General features: G+C 43.4%; 1 protein-coding gene across 1 annotated transcript; it reads left to right on the plus strand.

The window, feature by feature from the left end:
• The first annotated feature begins 14,980 nt into the window (after positions 1-14,980).
• On the plus strand, positions 14,981-21,398 carry Ccdc190 (coiled-coil domain containing 190). The gene is made up of 4 exons (XM_028757568.1): positions 14,981-15,035; positions 16,004-16,245; positions 20,435-20,558; positions 20,840-21,398. The coding sequence occupies exons 2-4, from the start codon at positions 16,050-16,052 to the stop codon at positions 21,396-21,398; spliced, it is 879 nt and encodes a 292-aa protein (XP_028613401.1). The 5' UTR covers positions 14,981-15,035; positions 16,004-16,049.
• Positions 21,399-22,302: the final 904 nt, after the last annotated feature.

Raw genomic sequence — 22,302 nt, forward strand, 5'->3', positions numbered from 1 at the left:
AAGGTGACCTTGAAGTCCACATCCTCCTGCCCGGTCCCTCAGAATGCTGGGATGATGAGCATGCACCACCATGCCTGGCTCTCCTCTGAGATTTTAACCACCCAGCTCGGTTAATAATTGATTCCCACACAAGTCTCCAGCCACTCTCTGTATCTGCCATTTGCAGTCATCTCAGTGTTCAGTCTCCCACCTTTCAAAAGAGCTGACAAGATTTTGACAGAAAGGCAGCCTCTACAGTGGAGGCCTGGGTTAAACAGTAGTTCTTGCTCAGTCTATGGGAAATGTAGGCTCAGAAGCAACAGATAATTAATTTACCATTCATCAGTTACTTAGTATTTAAAAATAAAACTATCTTCATTGAAAACTGGAAAGGTGGCTTAATGGTTAAGATCTCTTTCTGCTCTTTGAGAGGACCTGGGTTCAGTTCCTAGAACCCATATCAGGTGGCTCCCAAAAGCCTCTAACTCCAGCTCCGGGGGGGGGGATCCAACACCGTCTGGCCACCACAGGCACCTGCACACATGTGTACACAGACTCATGGAGATATATCTATCAAATAAACATATGCAAGTATCCTTATTGAACCATATCAATAAATAGTAGTAAATGCTACTAATTTTTAACCATTTGTTTTAAAGTGATGCCTGGAATAAAATGTGAAAATATTTTATATGATTCAATAAATTTCCCACTAGCATTCAATTCTTCTCCTAACTCTCTCTGTCTTGTGTTTTCGAGAGCCAAACTTTCTCAGCAACTTAACATAAACTTCTCGGTGGCTCAGTCTCAAAATAATCCTACCTTGTCTCTTCCCAACTGTACACTGTGCCTTATTTTGATCAGGGACAATCCTATGGTTTAGAGCCTCTGAGTTCTATTATACTTTCAATGCAGCAACAGAATGGAAAATTCTGAGAGATGCCAGGCCTTGGAATGAGGTAAGGGAGGAGGACTGAGGCAGGCACGCAGATCTGCGCAACAGAGAGGCATGGGAGGAGTAAGTAGAGGAATAGCCTTGGGTTTAGTGTGGAGATGGGATGCTTAGTGGGAGAAGAGAAAATCAGACGGGATAAAAGCCTCAAGATCCCAGGAAACAGTGCTCCAACTATCAGAAACAAGAACCAGGACTCTCAGCATCCTCTAAAGAAGACAAAAATGCAGTGTATAGGTAGATGCATAGACACACAGAACAATGAACTTGGGAACTTAGCACTGAGCCATCTCTGAGGGGCAAACAGAACCAGCCATCAGTCCATGTCTGCAATGAAATGTCTCTCATGTTCAGTCTGTTCTAAGCTAGACTTGGATCATGGTAGGATACGGAATGACACAGAGATCAAGCTGCAGAGTCCAAGCTGACCTAGTAGTAGGAATGGAGTGTTGTAAAGTGTCGTTGTTGGTTTGTATAATAAACACAGGTTCAAACCCCTTCCTGATTCTAATAGCTTATAATTCTCTACTGCTGACCCAGTGTGTGCTACAGTTGGCTTTCACATGCTCAGAAGAGAACCTCACGTAGCAGCTGAGGGTAAACTAGAACAAACACATACACACACACACACACACACAGAGAGAGAGAGAGAGAGAGAGAGAGAGAGAGAGAGAGAGAGGAATGAATGAATGAATGAATGAATGAGCTGAAAACCTGGACTTTGGTCTTCATCTTACTTTAACTGTTTATGATTGAATCATTTCAAATTATGTCCCCTGAAAGAAGAGACAAACAGGAGAGAAGAGCAGCTCCTGTAAGTAAATCTCTAGCCTTGAAGTCAGAAGTTCTCCATAGTAGATATTTTATTGAATATATGTGTATATATACACACATATGTGTGTATATATATATATATGCAGATACACACATACATATATATACTATATATATAACTATATATAGTTATATATATATGTATATGTATATACATATATATATATAGAGAGAGAGAGAGGAAGACAGACAGAGGTTCAGAGGTTTAATCTCCACATGTGAGAACACACAGGATGCTGCCTATCTCTAAAGTCTGTAGGCAATATGATATGGTTTCATTTCATAAATATTTTCAAGGTCATCATACAAAAAGGCAGGACAAAAGGGCAAGGCTGCAACTATACTCATCCGCAGACTCCAAGAATAATCTCACGGAGCAAGGATCAAAGTAGACACTTCGTGAAGTTTCCATGAGGAAGGTCTGGGTTCTGCTATCACAGGAAGAGAAGCAGAGGGAGTCTCATGTCTTGTTTGAGCTTCGGTCTCTGTGTTTGAGATCTGGGGAGGTTGGGGGACAGTGGGGCTGAGCACCAGGAGAGAAGAATCCCAGATGCTTGAAGAGTGTGCCGTAAACAATCCCTAAGTCCCTTCCATCATCACGTCCCCCAAAGGGACATCTCCAGCACTCCATCCAGCTACGTGCTTCTCTGCATTCTCAGCCAGATGTAAGCTGGCCAAGGGGTGGCCATCTGGACTCAGAGAGCCCATTAGAGCCATAACAGGCAGCGGAGTCTGGTTATAAACACCAGCCTCTCTCAAGCCAGCTGTCTCGCGCTTTGCAATTACACACTTGGGAGGCATCTGGTTTGGGACAGGAGATATCTCTCCCATGGGCTTCAGAGAAAAGAAGCCTGGGGGTATATGACCCAGGCAGCACGAGGCTTCTGGCAGAAGGCTAGCAGGCTCTTTCATTCCCCCACCCTGCTCTTTAATCTTTGCATGCCTACCTGTAAGGAGTGTGTGCCTGCACGTACATGGTTTTGGAATCATTTTCTCAGGAATACTGTAGACAATAGGGCTTTCATTAAAATAGGGATTAGTGAGAGATTTGAGAACATCTGAGACCGTCAAGTATAAAGCCATTTGGACTAGGAATAGTCACATCTGTAGGCAGCCCAGGCCTTGAACAGAAAAATAGAAGGAGACTATCTGGGGGCACTTGTCTGTGGGCAAACACACCTGTGTCCTCCCCTTCTGTAGATGATCAAAATGAGGCAGGAAACAGGTTGAAAGTAACACATGAATGAAAATCCCACCTCACTGTTCACATGAAGCCCAGGATCAAAGCTGTTCCTCAACAACTATCCAGATTCTTCTCTTGCTTCTGTCACGGCTCTGCCCATGACTCCTAATTAAAAGCTCGATGTTTCTCAGTTATTAATTAGACATCCATCCCCTTCCCTTATCTTTAAGCTGCTGGGGAACAAGATTGCAGAGGGTTGATTCTTGCCACCTCCACGGCAAAGCAGGTATTGTGGAGCAAGTCTTTGAGAATAAAGTGAATCAAATTGACAGGAAATGGTGGCAACTGGGCACTGGGCACGTTGCTAACGGCTTTGCTTGGGTTGTAAAGTAGGTTCCTTACATTTAAACACACATATGCGCTATCTCATAAGTCTGCCTCTAAGACTCATGAAAGACAATTGCTAAGCTGAACTAGAGGCTGAAGTCTTAAGTATAGAAAGTGAACTAAGTGGAGAAGTGGGGGCGAGAATGACTCTTCCAGTGCAGAGCCTGAGAGGTAGAAGAGACAGCTGTCCTCAGGGAGGCCAGAAGCACAAAAGAAGGGACTACTGGGTCACCTAGGCCTTTGGGAAGGTAGGCTTACATCCAAATAAAGAGAGAACATGCCCCCCCAGACGTCTAAACCCTGAGGTGTTCCTTAAAATGAGAAACTTAATTACCACAAACAAGTGAAGTGGGGTACACAGTTGCTGGGTGAACCCAACTCCAAACTGTGAAAACTGACAAAGCCTCCGTCTACAGCCAAGGACACAGGCATAGAGAGCCATCTAGAGGGAGGCAGGGAACCATCCCCAAGGAAGCTGTGCTGGGAGACAGAAAGGATGGCTACATTCTCCCAACTACTGGAGTGGGGGGCTGTCCCTGACTCTGCTGCCTGCCTGTGGATCCTGTTCCACTAACTGGGCTGCCTTGTCTGACCTCAGTGAGAGAGGATGCTCCTAGCCCTGCAACGACAGATGCTAAGGGTGGTGGGATACTCAGGGAGAGCTCTTCCTTCTCAAATGAGAAGGGGAGGGGGGAGTAGGGGCAGGAGCTGGAAGAGGGAAAACTGGGAGAAGAGGACTAGCATTGGGAACAGAAAGTTAATTAATTAATTAATTAATCAATCAAAAAAACCTCAAGGAGCAATGTTTCCTGTACCAGTAAAAGCTTCCTGGAGACAATAAATTTCTTTCCATTAGGAAGGAAGGAAGGAAGGAAGGGAGGGAGGGAGGGAGGGAGGGAGGGAGGGAGGGAGGAAGGAAGGAAGGAAGGAAGAAAGGAAGGAGACAGAAAGTCTTCAGTGGCATTAAACACCTCAGGCTGAGGTAGGTAAATGCTATAACAGCAGTCTTCAGGAGGTTTGTTTGTTTTTCATTCTTCTGGTGGTTTTTTTGTTTTGTTTTTGTTTTTTGGCATTTGGGTATTTTTTAAAGGTCTCATTTTTATTTTACGAGTGTCACTCAAAATGACCTCTGGAGTTTAGAAGAAAGGATTGGCATGAGTTTTCAGGCAGGACCCTCTAGAAACAGAATTTTTAAAACTTGACACTAAAAAGAATATTTATTTTATTTTCTACTCTGACAAAAGAAAATTGATTCTCAACACATAATTCTGTGCTTTGCCAAGTGTGATTGCATGGGTTATATTCCAGCAGTTGGGACACTGAAGAAGGAATATTACAAGTTCCAGGACAGTCTGTGTTTGTTACAAGTCTCTATCTCAAAAACCAATCGACAGCACTGAAAAAAAAATGGGGGGGGTGTTTAAATGCTTCCAGACTTCTAGCATGGAAAAATTAAGCTTCCACATAAGAATTATTAAAGCATGCAAACCCAACTCTGTAAAACAGTATTATGCTTTCAGAAGAAATAAACCATCAGTGTAAAGGGGACTGGAAAGGGCTACTTTGTTAGGCCAGAGAGGGTATCTGGTTCTGTTCTAACTCCTCCTAAGCTCTGGTCCAGGAGTTTCTGACCGATTTCAGCTTGCTGAAAGTCTTTCTCTCAGCTAAGTGAGTACATGGTTTTGGAGCGCCATCCGGTGCCAGAGTCAGGAACTACTATAAACTTTCACAAGACTGAAATGAAAGGAATCCAACTGAAAACTTCAGCCTAATATGAGGCTTGGTTCCTTTAGTAGCCCATGCACCTAAATTCCAATACAAGCTCAAAGTTCAACAGTTCTGAACTGAATGATTTCAAACTCTGTCGAAAAGCACAACAGAATTTGCGGGCAGGGTCTCAGCAGCTTCCTTATGGCAAACTCAACCTAATACAAGTGACCCAAACAGTCTGGTTTTTTAAAGTAGAGGCCCTAAGGATACTTCCCTAAGGATACTTCTCTTTACAATTCGCTTACCATATTTAGAGAACTCTGAAGCCTCAGGCAGAAGCAGAAGCTCCAGTACACCTTTGACCGAAAGATGGAAAAAGGGAATCGGTGGCTTTAGGCTTAGTGATTGTGCTGGGGTAGACTAGAATGGAGAGAGACAACAGCAGGTATTTTTACTTCAATGCGCGTTTCTATTATATCCTCTTAATTCACCTTCAATGCCTGCGGAGACTAATGTAATTTTTCCTTAAAATGTCTGCAATTCTATGTGTAAATCAATATCCCTGACCTCATTGCTCTAAAGTCCGTTTTATTTCTTGGCTTTAATTACCAATGGCACCATCATTGACTGAAATGGCGCTGCTAATTCCAGAATAAACATCAGTTAGGGTCAAGATATTTATTTCTAAGTATCCTTCCTTGTTCACAGAAGCTTTGAAAGAGATAAACAAACTTGTAATACCTTCATTGTTCCACTTGCTGTCTCCCTGTTTGAGCTCCAATTTTGTGTTTGTTTTGTTTTGTTGAGACAGGGCTTCTCTGTGTGGCATTGGCTGTCCTAAAACTAGCTCTGTAAACCAGGCTAGGCTGGAACTCACAGAGATCCACCTGTCTCTGCCTCCCAAGATTAAAGGTGTGTGGCCTTCGATGACCACCACAACCACCACCACGGGAGACTGATCTTCACTTCCTCACAGCAAAGTCATTTGCATCTCTCCAAGCACTATGTCCCCAGTGCAGTGCGATGCTCAAGATCTGTCTGTAGCATCAACCCAGTAAGGATGATAGCTGTGTATGAAAGAGGTTTCTGATTGTAACAGAGACAGTTCCTCAATGGATGTTCCAGAGACGGAATGGAATCCTTCCTTGGCTCTGGTACTTAAACAAGAACAGTTAGAGGCTCAGTGGTTAAGAGAGATTGCTTCCAGAAGCTCCAGGTTCAGTCCCCAGCACCATCATCAGACAGTTGACAACCACCTGGAACACGAGCTCCAGGGAATCCAATACCCTCTGGCCACCATAGACACCTACACACATGGGCACACACCCACAAACAGACACACATACTCGTAATTCAAAATAAAAAATAGTTAATCTTTCAAAGAATGAACAGTTATGAAAAGAAGCGATCAATCTTGACAAAGCACTCGGGTTTTCCAAACAACAATATCTTCCCTAATCCAGATTTCAGCCTCTTGGCTTAGCTCCTTTGTACAGTGTTCCACAGACCTCCACAGACATGGGAGCTTACAAACAATAAAATCTTTTTTCTCAACACGCTGGAGGTTGAGATCAAAGCATGGGCAGATTTAGTGCCAGATAGGTGTGGACTCACTTCCTGGTCCACAAACAGCCTCCTATTTGTTGTGTGACAGAAGGGATGCGAGAGGTCTCTGGATCTGCTGTAGCCGAGCTCTAATCCCACTAGTAAACGTTCTGCCTATTGACTGTATAATGGAAAATGCAAGCTGAGCACTATCGTGCAGCCATCTTTACAGCCTGACATACAGGTCATGCGATCATGTGACTAACTACTTCCTGCTCCCATCGTCCTGACTTCCTTAGTGCAATGGGCCGTACCGCAAACTGTGTGCCATAGTAAGCCCTTTCTCTCTTAAGTTGCTTTTAGCTGTAGTACTTTATTACAACAGCAGAAAAAATGAGACGAGGTTTTTTAGAAATAGAGTCTTTGTGAGTATGATCTGACCAAGATGACTGCACAAGGCAGTGGCTAATCCAACATGGCTGGGGATTTTAAAAGCTAAGAAGAGACAGAAAAACAGACACAGGAGGGACAAAGGTATGAAAAGTTCCGAGTAGAACTTAGAATTGTGCTCCCACAAGCCAGCCTGTAACCCAAAGGTTCTCAAACTTCCGAATGCTGCAACTCTTAATATAGTTCTTCACGTTGCAATGATCCCACCCCAACAATAAAGTTATTTTGTTGCTACTTCATAACTTATAATAATTTTGCTACTGTGCAGGCTATCTGATACCCTCTTTGGGGGTTCAGGACCCACAGTTTGAGACCAGTTCTCTAGAGCTACCAGAAACAGGAAAAGACAGATGTGATTCTCTTGAAAGCCTGCAGGTGGCAGAGCCTCTACTGCGTCTGGGTCTGCCGCCTCCACCACTAAATAAATAAATAAATAAATAAATAAATAAATAATATTTTCACTGTTTCAAACTAGCTGGGTAACTTATTATGGCAGCCACAGAAAATTCATACCGTTTCTTCTCAGAACATGGGGGGTGGGGGGTAAGAGTGGCTGCTTAGCTTTGTAGGTTAATGTGGGTATTACAGGACTGTGTCACTATGGAGATACCACGTTATCTAAAGTTACTCATTAAACCCACAAAGAGATTAGGAGTTTGTTAGTTTAATAAATGTGTGTACTTTGTCTCCAATAAGGGTGACCACTGCTGTTATCTGATCACTATGTGACTACAGGTGGAAAGTTGTTACCAGAAATGGAGATCTGCCTGGTAGCTTTCCTGGCATAGCCACCCCCAAGACAGAAACAAGGTATCTTGATCCCTTGCTGCACCATGGCAGAAAGCAGCTGGTTCCCCAAACTCAGCAAGGTTCCTGAGAATCAAGGCCACCAGGAGAGAACCTGGGCTGTGGACCCAGGATGAGCAAATTGAGGGCATGTGAAATTTAGGAAATGAACCAACCTGTAGCCAGCCAGTGTGAGCTGGTTCACAATGAGCCTATGAGAATCTAAGCAACTATGGTCTCCTAAGTTTAAAATATTTATCGGTATTTGGCATTATTTTTAAAAAACACTTATCTTTCCAGTTTCATTTACAGAAGCACTGGTGGGGTTTTTTGTTTGGTTTGGTTTGTATTTAATAGGAAATGCAAAGGTTGTTGCATAAGTTTCCAGTGGGATTTATTTAAGTTGCTTTTTTTTCTCATACTGCATTCAGCAAACATTTATTGAACTCTTATCATGAATAAGTCACTCTGTTCCTTGAAGAAAAACAAATAAGGGTTAAGTAAGAGTTAAAACCCTTTCTTAAAAGAGTTGGCAACCACAGTGGATCAAGTGGATGAATAGTTGAAGGTACTGGACTCTTGTTTTTTAATTGGTTTTTAATTGTTGAAAGACTTAGTGTGGATATTAATGTCAAATGTGCTCTGTGTTTCAGATGTGTAAATTGCAGCACAGAGAAGAGACTCTGGGTAATCCTCTCTGGAAAAGGAGGTCACCTGTCTGTCCCCTAGAGACACTACCTTCCTCTAATAGGAACCAAAAGCCAACATAGCCAGGATAGTCAGAAAAAGAAATAAGCTAGCCTGTGCTACAACCAAGAGTGCTGGTGTCCACATGGTCTTAGGAAAATGCAGATATTTCAGGGGAAAAATAAGGCAGAGATCAACTCCTGTAAATTTCTTTACAAGAATATTTATGTAAATACACATTTGCTTCATTTCAAATATAATCTTTAAAAGTAGCACACTCTGACCGTTTAGCCACCTTATACATTAGTACTGCCGTGTGATTTTAGACTTTGCATTTCTGTTTTTAAGAGTGTTTGTGGTAAGCAGCACTTATTTAACTATAGTCTGTTACATATTGAAGTGGTAAGCAGACAATGAATCTTAACAATCTAATTATTATATGCATATATTAATCTGTGTGACAGAATTTTTGGTCCTCTCCTAATACAAAACACCATTCCCTAAATTAATGAAATCAATACATCATTGTCCAGAGGAAAAAAAAAACATACATTGCTCAGACTCCCTTGCAGCTAGATGTGACCAAATGACTATAAACTGTACACAAATATCTTGGGAAGCTTCTAGTAACCTGTCTGTAAAGGGGTGGGTGTGTGTGTGTGTGTGTGTGTGTGTGTGTGTGTGTGTGTTTATCCTTCTAGTGTCCCATATCCTCATTATTTTTCAGACTCCCAACTCACTTTGTCATTACTGCTATAACAAACTTTCATTATGACTCTGAAAGTACATTTTTTTCTTACAGTTATTTCAAGTTTCACTTTCTGTACTTGGAGGTAACAATATCAGAATATTCTGTATTACCTCAGTAGCCATCATTTATTTGAATGAAAAAAATCCTCACATAATCTTACTACTTTCATTTGAATTTACATTTGTAACCATTTTTGTTTCACGTACTGTTGCCTCATGTTTTTTAACTCAAACTGGCAGCTGTTGATTGTTCAGTAAAACAACTTCTCATTTGCATGAATAACCACAGATATTTGAACTTAAATTTCCATCCTATCATGTACACTGTTTTCCCTGTCTCTCCATCTCAGACTCCTTGCTTTGTGGGTGTGTTTTGGTCCTTTCTCCAATACTTTTTCTTGAACTTAATCTTGTTAGCTGTCATCCAAGAAATTATAGTATGAATTACAATTCATAAAAGTAAAATGTTAATGAACGTCCTTAGACTTCTCTTGGAAAGTAAAAATAAAAGCTGGAAAGCATTCCAGTTCTACTTTTTAAAACTTCTGTGCTTTGTTACAGTGTATTGGATGTTTTGTTTTCCCAAGTCCCAACTTTATTACTCCAGCCTTCATTTACACACACGTCAATACATGTGATACTCCCTGCACTCACCATCCCTCTGCACCCCAACCTTACACTGAGAAACTTTTTTTCTGCCTCAAACACATCTGTAGGCATAAATATTTGTCAACTTACTTTAATAACATTCAACCTTCCTCTGGCCCACCACTCACCAGAGGGAGTGGGAAAGAGAGCTTATAGGATACGAGGGAACTGGGCCTGTTTAGAAATAGTTCTTTAGAGCAATTTGAATCTTCATTGTTCTCAGTTCACTAACAAATACCAAACATGAATCAGCAACTGCAGTCCAGTCTACTCGGCAGACACCACACATGAATCAACAACTGCAGTTCAATCCAGAAGAAACCTCCAGGTTTGCCAACCAGCCTGAGGTTGCAGAAGCAGCGAGAAGTCACAGGAACCTCATGAGTTCTCTGGCAAGTTTCTCTCTATGACATCACCACAAGCAAAGCTCAACAGCATAATGTAAGGTGAACCAATACATGGGTGTGGTCAGTGGAGACTAGGGAGGCAGAGCTAGGCAAACCGATGCTCGAGCTCCCACTGTCTGTGGGGTCATATTTATAGTCCTTCTAAACATGCATGTTCTCACGTGTCTGCTACAGCAAAACATTCTTTCACCTGTGTCTGCTTCAGCAAAACATTCGTTCACATGTCTGCTTTAGCAAAGCATCCTTTCATCCGTGTGCCCCAGCAGAGAGCATCATTTGACATAACTGACTTTCCAAAGAAACCAGAAGTTTCCACTTCACACATCCCTGTAGAGGTTAATTTAGTAAAGACATGATATTTTTCTTCCTTTTTAGTCTTGTCCGAAACTGTCTTTGTTACCCATGTGTAGAATTTGTGCCCATATTCCAGCTTCAACAATTATCAATATTTTACAACTTTGTGTCATTTAGTCTTGTGCACAAGTCACTTATATACTTGTTTTAGTATTTTTTTAATGGGATGTTTTAGAATACATTAAAACGGTTGTGCCGTTTAATGTGTATATCCAGCTGTGAAGGACCGACCATATTGGCATGATCACCAAGGTGTAAGGTGGGAATCTCTACCCTCACAGTTCAGACATTGTAAGTAGATTACATCATGGCACAGGTGACATCATAAATGAGACAGGTGCCCTTGGGAGAAATGCCCTAGTGAACTGTCTTGTTCTTCTCACTATAGGGGACACCATATGGCCATCTGTAAACTAGGACTCTAAATGTGCCAGCACCTTCAAATGTAAGTTTACAGACATCCACAACACACACACACACACACACACACACACGTCCACATACTGTTTGGTTGTTAGTATAAGCAGCGTCTGTATCATTTTTAGAGCTTTTAATATATAGCTATTGATTTGTCAACAGAATCAGATAGTTCTCTAGGATAATCTATGTATTTTAATAGGCCTTCTCATATTGGTTATTAATTTCTTTGTAAGTCTCTGAATGGCAGTCAGAACCCGAGGTTAGCATAAATTCAATGTAGGAGTTCTTTATGCAAGTACATTTCTCAACCCTTGTCTTCGTGACACAATTAGTCAGTGGGTTCAGGTGGTGTCAGCTGAAGCTTCCCTGTGAATCTTCCTCTGAAGCTTTCTCTTAAGGGATGGGCTAGAGCCATTGCCTAGGCCCGTTACCTCCTGTAGGTTTCCCACTTACAGGCTTGCATCTGTACCTGTGAGCTACGTGTTCGATGCTCTTCTCCTCACCAACTCTTTAACTTAAAAATACAGTTCTCGAGAGAACACGTGGCAGATGCTCGGACCGTGACCTGTTGCCTAAGCAGTCTAAACGTAGCCAGCCTGGGGTGGCTTTTCATCATGATGCCTGAGTCTCTGGAATCCTGAGGATTGTTTATGATTTAACAGTGTTTGTGTGTGAGAGCACACAGATGCCACGGTGTGTGTGTGTGTGGAGGTCAGAGGACAACTTGTAGAATTTGGTTTTCTCCTTCCACCATGTGAGTCCCCAGGATTGAGCCCATGTCTTCAGGCCTCGTGGCAGGTACCTTTACCTATTGAACCATCTCAAGGCCCACCCACCGTCACCTCCCCCCAGGTATATTTTAAAGCTCAAGTTTTTTGGTATATAATCGACATTCATTTTAAAGAGGTTGATAAACAAATGCATCCACATAGACACTGCCATAAGCATAACACAGAACATTTCCTGTGCCTACCCCGACCTCTTGCTCTTTAAAGTGAACCCGCCATCTCAACCACAAACAGCTATGGATCGTCTTTAACCACTTGAAGCTTACAGTTGCTGGTACTTTCATGTTTGACATCAGAAAGCATGGAGTCTTTTGTATGGGAATTTCCCTTTAGCATAATTCCTCAGAGGTTAACAATCTACATGGCTGCATGTATCAGTATCATTGGTTTCACTGAGAGGTGATTTTGATGTATACAGGTACTGTTGTTGTTACTGTTATTATTATCATTGTTATTATTATTCATGTCCAACCATTTAGACATTTCACTCTTGCATCAATAGAGCAGGGTCAAACAAAGGTTCTACAGATGTGCAGCTCTCTCGATCTCTCTTTCATGTGTGTCTGTGTGTGTCTATGTGTGTGTGTCTGTGTGTGTGTGTGTGTGTGTGTGTGTGTGTCTGTGTGTGTGTGTCTGGGTATCTGTGTCTGTGTGTGTGTGTCTGTATGTGTGTACTTGTGTGTCTATGTGTGTGTCTTTGTTTGTGTGTGTCTGGGTATCTGTGTCCGTGTGTGTGTGTCTGTGTACATGCATTTAGTTCTGCTCCGATATTCTGTCAATGCTAGCCACCACCACAGCCCACTGAACCTCCACTCTCCACCAGCTCAGAGCCTGCTGGGCTCTGTGGAGCTTGCTTTCCTCAAGTTAATTCTTATCTCACAGGACTCACACTTGCCCCACCTATTTCCAATCTATGAAAACAGTTCTTTTGTGTACATTTAGTTTACTTTCTGGTTACCAGAAGCAGTAATCCTTCTTGTACAAAGCGAAGATCCCTGAAGCTCTTTTTGCAATTACGTGGGGTTTCTTTTTATAATCAACTTTACTAAGGTAAAATTTATATACATTACGATCCAGAGTTTAGGCGTACAGGTCGTTGGCTTTGACAAATGTATGCAAACGTAATCGACACCCTCCCCTCCCCAGAACCTCCCTCTTCCATTTATATGACCCGTCTCATCTGCACTTCTCTATCCTAGAAGCCACGGAGCTGGTTTTGTTGCTACAGATTAATTGTGCCTGTTTCAATATTTCAAATAGATCACCTCTCCATCTTGGAAGCCACCAAGCCGATCTCGGTTGCTATGGATTAATGTTATACTTTTCCAGATATTGGGAGCCAGTTTCTCTTTTGTATCTAGCTCCTCTCACCAGCAGGGTGTCTGGAATCCATTCATGGGCTTCACGCATCGCGTTTCCTTTATTACTAAGCAGGATCCTCTTAGGTGAATAAATCACAACCTGCTTCCCAATTCACTTACTCACTGGCCAGACAGCGTGTTTCCAGTCGAAGACTGCTATGTAAAGCTGCCATGAGCATGCCTAGGCAGGTCTTCAATGAGCCTCTTCTCTTTCTTCTCCCTTGAGATGTGGCCAGAGCCTGCAAGTTGCTGTCTGTAAGAAGCCTCAGCCCAATTTAAAGATCCAGTCTCATCTGCAGGTCAGACCTCCTTTCCTTGTACTCTAGGGATGTGGGGAAGAGGGCAGAGAGTGATGGCCTGTCATTCTTCTTCTCCCATTGGTCGGGTACAGTGGGAATGTGAACATGCATGTGTACATGTGTGTATGGGCGGTATACGTGTTCACGCACATGTATGTAGTAGCCAGAGATAAGCATGAGGTGCCACCTTCAGCAACTTTTCTCCTTGACTCCTCAAATGGAGTCAGTGTCTCCAAGGCACTATCAAGAGTACCAGAGGACCACAGTACATGCCACACTAAGGGCCCTTCATGTGGTTAGTTCTGCAAGCTCCTCCCCATCCGTACTTTTTCAAGATAGCACACCAACTGTACGAGAGTGTCACGATGTCCTCAGCTCCAGGGGCAACAAAGCTCTGTTGCTATGCACTTCACCGTCTCCCGGTGGGGAGTGGAGTGCCAGTTTCCCTTATGCGGCACCCCACTTTCTGTAGTAATTGTCTTGGAGCCTGTGCCCTATTTGTTTAAATCCTGAAGACAGAGAACTTGTGCATGGGAGAAGCTCTGAAAGGCATCACTTCCTACTTAGAGAACAATGACTCACTTCCCTCTCTCATCTCCCCACTAATCTCTTTAGAATAGTTTGTTTGCTGGGTGGTGATTGTGAGTAGTAGGGGCTGCTTAGCTGCCTTTCATAAACTCCCAGGGGATTACTGGGCCCCAGTATCCAAAGCTGTCTTTAGACTGTGGAATATTACTGCTTCTTATTTTCGGAAGGATCCCCAAGGAAACAGTAAGAGTCCCACCCAGTATCTTCTATAACCAATAGTTCAACTCTACTCTCTGCTGCAGCTAGCCAAACATGAAGACAAAAGTTGACTCAAAAATAGATATCAATTCATCTTGTGCTATAGCCAATCCTTTGAAAATCTAAATAAACTTTGAAATGCACCTAACGAGGCTGGAAGACTGGAAACAGTGTGGAATGCAGTAACAAATGCCCTCTGTGCAAATGTGCTCGGTCACGAATGGGAGGACAGGGTGCTTTCTTTTGGTTTCCAAGAAGCCAGAAAGGGGGTGGCAGATTGGGTAGAGGAGAGCTAGAAGCAGGGGGAGGTAGAAAAGAAGAGATTGGTTACAAACAGTGAGGGACTCTTTGCTTTCATTCTTGGCTCCCATGGACACGGCCTAGGAGCACCGCAGGCCTCTCTGGGGAGGGCTGGACGCTGGCAAGCTTCCTTTATTCTCAGAACAAGTTAGAGATGTGGCCTCTTCGAGAGGGACTGGTACCCATGGCTCGAGGAGGCAACATTCCTAACCAGGGGAAGCAAGAGGAAAAGACAGAGCTTTCAAATGTAATCAACCTTCTCCTAGCAGCCCCTTTCAAAAGTCCCCCACCCCTCCTCTTTACACAGGCTCACACATTTAATGAAGAAAACAAATTCAGCATAGCAGACATAGCCTGCCGCAGCAGCCAAAGAAACACCCATTTTCCCAGTGAGAAGCAGGGTTTGCAGGTAAGTGCTACCCACCTTGCTCTTGGGTGAAGCTTTAAGCTGTACTCTAGAATCTAAATCAAGCTGACTTGAGTTAGGCTCTTAAATTAGAGCTGCCTTGTGTCTGGCATTACTGCCCCTCATCCACCCACTTTTTTGACATTTCAACTCTTTTTTTAAAAAAAAAAAAAAAACGTATTCACTTTACATTCCACTCACTGACTCTCTCCCTCTCACCCCTTCCCACAATTCTTCCTCCCCTCCCTCCTTCCCCTCTGAGTGAGTAACCCTCCCCCAACCCCTATCCTCCCTCCTATCCTGGCACTTCAAGTCTCTGTGAAGCTAGGCACTTCCTCTCCCACTGAGGCCAGACAAGGCAGCCCAGCTAGAAGAGGATATCCCACAGACAGGCACCAACTCTTGGGAGAGTCCCACTCCTTGTTTGGGACCCACATAAAGATCAAGCTGCACATCTCTTACATCTGTGCAGGCCTGGGTCCAGCCTGTCTATGTTGTTGGTTGACGGTTAAGTCTCTGAGAGCCCTGAGGATCCATGTTTAGTTGACTCTGTTAGTCTTCCTGTGGAGTTCTTACCACCTTAGGGGCTGTAATCCTTGCCTCCTATTCTTCCAGAAGAGTTCCCAAGCTCCATCCACTGTTTGGCTGTGGGTGTATGCCCTTCTTTAATGCTAATCTTTCCCTGAATTATGACCACCAATGCCTTAGAGAGAGCAAGTAACCTCTATCCTGCATGTATTCTGTGTTGTAGCACTGAGGTAAGTATTGGCAGGGACTCATGTTAGGTCTCAAACTTAACATATCAAAGATGTGTTCCTTCCTAGGAGTGTTGTTGGGCTTAAGAAGGTAGAAGTGGGGGTTTGGATGTGGGGACTTCATCTGACTAGGCAGTTTAAAATTTAATAAAATTAGATTTCAAACTAATCGGTGACCAATAACCAGAGACCACCATCCTGGCCTTGCTCTTTTAGATTATCTGTGGCATCTGGAAGACACTTCCTTTACTGTCACCAACACATGAGGAAGATGGACAGAAACATGGTGAGGGGACCTCTGTATAAGCATTTCGACTTGGAAAGAAAAAGTGCCAGGCAAGCTGAAGCCAGACTCAGCCTTAGACTGCAAAAGCTGGAGGTCATCTGCCTCTATCACATGAAATCGCTCGCCAGGGAGAAGAGGCAGCTTCAGAAAGAACTGCAGCGCCTGCAGCAAGGTAAGGCCCCTTGAGGGGCAATAGGCCCCCACTTCCGGTCCTAAGGAGCAATCTACAGGGGGAGGTGGGAGAGGGTAGCAGACCGCGCCTCACAGTGGGAAGTGAAGTGTTTGTCTCTTGCCAGGGTCCTTCGGGGTCCGGGATGACCAACATGACAACATTCTCCATCTCACTGTGGATTCAAGCAGGCTCAATCCTCCTGGTCCTCCACCCTGTCCCCAGACTCCACAGCTCCCCCTGCTGCCTGGTCCCCAGTTTTCTTGAGCCGACATTTCTCAAGTTTCACTGTAATCATCTTTCCAGTTTGTTCTCTTTCTAGCTTCAAGCGTTTCTTGAAGAAAGCTTCCTGCTCTCAGTTGTTTGAGTCTTCACACTGTGTTCTCTTCCCTCTATCAGAGCCATCTTTCTCTTTGGGGTCTGTCGGTCATTTATCGGATGGCTAAAGTATAAGCCACGCCCTCACCCATTTTAAGAGAGGAAAGAAAAACAGAACACGTTTCTCTGGGATTTTGACCTCAGTTTCTTCTGATGAGGACGAGGCCTGACAATGTCCATCTGGTGAAATTGTCTGAGCTTTGAGTGAGGGATCAGGGACCACCTAAGCACAAGGCATTTGGTTAGGATTTGCCAGCTTTAATGTACTCAGACCAGCAGCACAAAGTTATTTCAGAATGAAGCCTCTCCTGCTGCCTTGTTGGAAGATGTTTCCGTCGAGTGGTTTGTAGAAACCTCCACTTTTTTCTGTTCAATAATTAGGTTTCGACATTACTTCAGAATCACACTCAGCTTTTCAGGACATTCTTCCTGACTTAAGCCAGGTGCAGGAACTCAGGATCCTCTTCTGGATAGGGTGTGGCCCATTTGGGACAAAAGCCAGCTGACCTGTTTAAGCGCAGAACCTTCCATGTCTACATAGTTTCAATGGCAGACACACAAACCAAAAGCACTGTCTAAACACTGGCCTGGAAATTCTAATTCTCAACTATTTCTAACTACATAATGGTCTCTAGCTTCCTTGAGCTTGAACAATGACTCTGTCTGAGCTAAACTCTGTTTTCAATTTCCCTGTCTACAGTAAGGGTTTGAGCCAACTTGGAGTAAGTACAAGGCTGGAAAAGCATCTTAGAAACCAGTTGGTTGGTTCTTACTTTAATTCTCAGAAAGAAATTCTCAGCTGAGAGAGGGCACCCATGTGCAAGAGAGCTGTAGTTGCCCCTGCTGCTTAGAGAGCTTGTCTAAGCCACAGGTGTGTGGAACGGGGGGCCTGGAGCGAGAGGCACACATCAGAGGTCAAAGTCTCCCGGTTCTTTATCACTGAAGGGTCAAATCAGAGAAAAGAGAAGGGAATACTGTGTGTCCTCAAGACACTGTATTCAGCAACAGCTTTCAATGATGTATTCAATGTAACTACTATCCCAAAGATGCAACTGTCTGCCCGTTAGTGGATTGCTTAGAGTACACATTACTGGCCTTCATCTTGGAGAGCAGGATGAGTTGGTAGAAATATTTTAGGCTTAGGATTGAAATTCACCGTCCTTTTCACTGATTCTTAGATGGGTTATCTTGGCTCACTTGCTTTTGCTCATTGACTGGTTGGTTATCTGGTTCTTTTGTTTTGTTTTGTTTTGTTTTGTTTTGTTTTGTTTTGTTTTGAGACTGAGTCTCACTACATAGCCCAAATTGGCTTCAATGTCAGGATCTCTCTGCTTCAGTCTCCTCAATTCTGAGATTACAAATATGTGCCTTCACCCCTAGCTGTGGTCACTCTGAGCCTGAGATGGAAATTTTAGAAAGTATGGTCCCTCCACTGTGAGATGCTTATTTACATTGTCAGGTAGCTGAGTGTTTATAAGATCAATATAAAAAGAAATAACCCCGTGTTTTTATAAATCTCATTTAAAAATATCCTCACTGCTAAAACGAAGTTATTTCTACAGTAAGGAAGGAGCACGGGAAGCCTCCTGCTCCTGTTAAAAGGCTCAAGCGTTGTGTGAGCAGAACCTAGGAGCAGAAGAGAGAGGCGATGAAGGAAAGGAAAGTTGCCAAGCAATGCATAGCAGGGTACCAATCGACCATGCTTGGCAGAAAGGAAGGGTGTGTGCAGAGGGATAGAAAGAGTATGGTTTGCCACAGATGGCTCCGTATTGCTGAAATGCTCAAGCAGTTACCATGCTAACCAGGCAGTGGCCCGCTGAAGGTCACAAGGGTGGACCCTACCCAACAGGGACTGGGTGCAGGGCATTCCATGTGCACGGTTTAGAGACATGGCTCTGACTACGGTGCTTATGAAAACAAAATAAAGCTTAGGACACAGCCAGACTAGACCTGATAGAATTCCAAATACAGGGCTCCAGGTAAAAGGCTTAAACTAGAACACTGACAGGAGAAGAAAATGGAGAGACCAGTCTTTCAAGACATTGGGAAAGTAGAATTATCAGAGTTGCATGACTCGATACGTCCAAGCATAAAGGAAACCAGAGCATACTGCCAGGCTCAAGGTAGTCCATCAAACATACAGGCTAAACGGTATAAGTAGGCAGATACGATGCCATGCTGGTATGGTGAAGACAGTCAAGAAAGATGACGCCACAGAGGAAAGATATGTTCATTTCCAAGCCTACTGGCTCTGCTGTCTCCACTGTAGACTGCCTAGAGAGCGAGTGGACTGCCTAGAGAGCTAGCAGATCCTTTTTTGCTTTGTTTTAATTAAAAAACCTTTAGTTTATTGAAAGTGAGTAAAAACATAGAAAATATCTCAATGCAGCCCCAAGGAGATAATAAAACAAAGGACTCCAAGAAGTGACCCCAAGTGTTTTATGTGACATCCATGTCCCTTGAATGGTTCTGATTCCTTAACCCCTTTGCCCAATACATTCTAACCACAATTGGATACTTCTCAGGAGGGGAGTGTCCTGGTTTTTGTTTGGTAGTGGTGGTTTGATACGTGTTTGGTTGTTATTCTTGGCTGGGATTTCTGGCTTGAGTTTAGTAGGGGGGCAGTTGGCCTAGTTCTCAGGTTTGAGTCCAAGGCCTTTTTCATGTTTAGCAAGCAATCTACCACTAAACAACCCCCCAGCCTTAGCCAACGTAACTTTAAGTGATTCCCATTCAAACACAAACCAATGCAAGGTTTTCCATTCCAAATGACTCAGTCTTAAATGCCTTGAAAACTAATAGGGTCAGTGTGTTCTCTTCAGCTGTGACTACAGGGTCCCAGAACATCCCCTGGAAAAAATGCAAAGTTCACTGAATCCTGGCCTCAGGCAGTTGCAAACCCTTGCCATGGGTAGAAGGCAGGCACACAACTGTAGTAAACAGACAAAATGTTTATGCCCAGTTATTTTCTTTTTTAAATGTTTCTGCCTGCCAAGTAAAACATTAGAACAAAGCCCACCAGGTCTGAGGGAGTTGCAACATCTGATCTTGGTGTCTAAATCCTCTCTGACATGTTCTAGGCAAACAGTCAGACCTGTGGAACCTTGCTGTTTCCATCTACCATGTCAGAGTATTGCAACATGTGAAGGAAATCAGTACATCCTCATATACCAGCTCTCCGAAAGTCCAGACTGCAGCTTCCAGTTTCCTCTCCTATTATACCCATTTTCTAGGGCTGCACAGTAAAGTCCCAAAACCACACAGCTCAATCCATGTACCTTCATTGTGTCAACATCTGAAGCACAAAAGTCAAAATGGGCATGTGAGCAGGGTTGGTTTCCTTGGTTGTGAGGCAGGAGCAGGCTTTCTATCTTTGATGCGTAGATGACAGGTCCCTTCATCCTGCCCAATCTGTGTGTCTGTACAAATTGCTGTTGTCATAAGGACCCCATCACAATGTCCGGACCTACCAAAATGTCTTCTTATTCCTTTGATCATCTCTACAAAAAGCCTATTTGTAAGCCATGTCATAATTGCAAACTAAGGACTAGGACCCCACCGAATGAAATTTTACATAATTCAGTCCACATTAACTTATTTTAAACTTTATTTTATTTATGTGCATATGTGTCTATTTGGATCTCTGAGTGACTGTATGAGCACATGCATGTCCAAATACTGACAGAGACCAAAAGAGGGTGCCCGGTGCCTTGGAGCATCTTGGATCCAGACTCTTGATCTTCGTGACTGAGCATCGAGCACTCTTAACAGATGAGCCGTCCTTCAAGCCTGTTGTTTGTTAATTTTTTTTTAGTGGATATCATCAATAAAAGGTTGTCTTCTTACGTGGGGCATGAAATTCAGAAGAGATCAAAAGATGTTGTCACCTTCTCGCTACAAACAGGACAGAGGCACACAGTCTCAGAGCCTAAAATTAGGTAAGAATATGATTAAGTGTTTGGGCATGACACTGAATCCCACTTCCCAACCAGTCTCTCTAAAACATCCCCGTCCATCTGAGAACATTCTTCCCGCTCCTTCCTAGACATGTACACTCCTGCCCCTCGCCCTGTACCCTTTCTCTCCCACTTTACCACCTCAACCGAAACCACACTGAAAGGAACCACAGTCTAATAACCAGAAAGGTTGAAGCAGGAACCTCTTAATTTTTCAAAGACATTTATGTCTTCCTTTTCATCTCCCCACTCCAACTCTGCAGGATACTGAAAACCAGTATTACCCAAGAAGTTAAAACTAAGATTCAGGTGCCCTCTTTACATGACCCTGCCCTCAAAGATGCCCTGAGAAGCCAAGAGCGTCTTCCATCTCAAGGTGAGAGAACCACCTACCGCAAGGAAGGGAACTCACAAGCCCAGGAGGGAGAGCCGGCAAATACACCGAAGTACACGGACCCCAACAAGGATGTCTCTGTCTCATGTCACAACCGACAGGTATCCATCAACAAGACAAAAGACAGCCGCGTGTCCAGCCCAGATGGTGAGAGAAGACCAGCATCTACTAATGAGACTAGATCCAAAACCGCCAATCAAAAGCGCCATGGCGATGCTGATGTACAAAATCCCCACAGCTCCATAGACTATACAGGAAGCTTCAAAGATGAATGCACAAAGCCAACCTTCCTAGAGCTGTTCACAAAGGCCAAAAATGCCCACTATCTCCGCCACAGGGTGCCCCCTGAGTCTGAGAGATTACTTAGCATCGGGGAGATATTTGGACACAGAGAATACTCACTACCCAGAGCAGGGGGAAAACTGTGAAAATGGTACCAAGTCCCTTCCTCTCTGGCTGTGTAATGTCGCCTGACCAGAAGATAGTCTGTAATCACTATGGAAATGTGACCCATCAAATAGCTGCCATAGCAACGCACAAAAATAAACAGAAATGCATGACAAACTTTGCAACCTCAGGGCCCCTGCCCTTTTATATGGTCTTTCTTTTAATAAACAAGGCTATTATGAAAAGGAAGGAGAGGGAAAATATTATAAAAATATTTTAAGTTGCAAACCTCGGCTTATTTTGAAGAAAGAAAGTCTTCTTTGTCTGAAAGTCTGTCCTATATAGGAGATGCTTACAGTGCCACCTGCTGGCCAAATGGCATAGCTGTTTGCCTAGGTTTCCTTTCTTTGGAGGTTTGCATAGGAACGTAACTGAAATCATATACAGTGAGTGGCATGGTCTCCAAATAAAACCTGTTCATGCCACAGCTCTGTTCTTTTGAAGTGTCTCCTCTCTTCTCCACTTTGTTTCTCTTTCCTTCCCTCTCTCTATTCCCCTCCCCTCCCCTCCTCTCTCCTTCTCTTCCCTCCTTTCCTTACTTCCTTTCTGAATAGTTCCATTGGGTTTCTCTCTCCCCATTTCCACCTTAATAGCAAACATTTTTTGGATCCTAATGGAAGAAATGAATGTGTCCTTTCGTCTTCTCCCTAATAAAAATATCTTACGGCCCCCAGTACACTTTCAAATCTATATCAGATTCAGTCAGTAATAGTTTTACAGTAAAATAAGAATAATTTCCATTTAAAAAGCATTGTTTTAAGCTAATGTGATGCCACTTGTTTATAACCCCAGTATCCCAGTATTTGGGAAGCTGAGGCAAGAGGATTAACAGGGACCAGAGAGAGTTACACAGTGAAACCCTGTCAAGAGAAACTCTCTTAGAAA

This window comes from Grammomys surdaster, unplaced genomic scaffold (assembly GCF_004785775.1).
Source record: "Grammomys surdaster isolate TR1022 unplaced genomic scaffold, NIH_TR_1.0 130, whole genome shotgun sequence".
NCBI classification, from domain to species: Eukaryota; Metazoa; Chordata; class Mammalia; order Rodentia; family Muridae; genus Grammomys; species Grammomys surdaster.

Bases quoted from the DNA above. Each gene is read 5' to 3' on its own strand.
- Ccdc190 (XM_028757568.1), top strand. From the start codon at position 16,050: ATGAGGAAGATGGACAGAAACATGGTGAGGGGACCTCTGTATAAGCAT. The intron at 16,246-20,434 runs GTAAGGCCCCTT...ATTTTTTTTTAG, and splicing joins ACTGCAGCGCCTGCAGCAAG to TGGATATCATCAATAAAAGG. The intron at 20,559-20,839 runs GTAAGAATATGA...CCAACTCTGCAG, and splicing joins GTCTCAGAGCCTAAAATTAG to GATACTGAAAACCAGTATTA.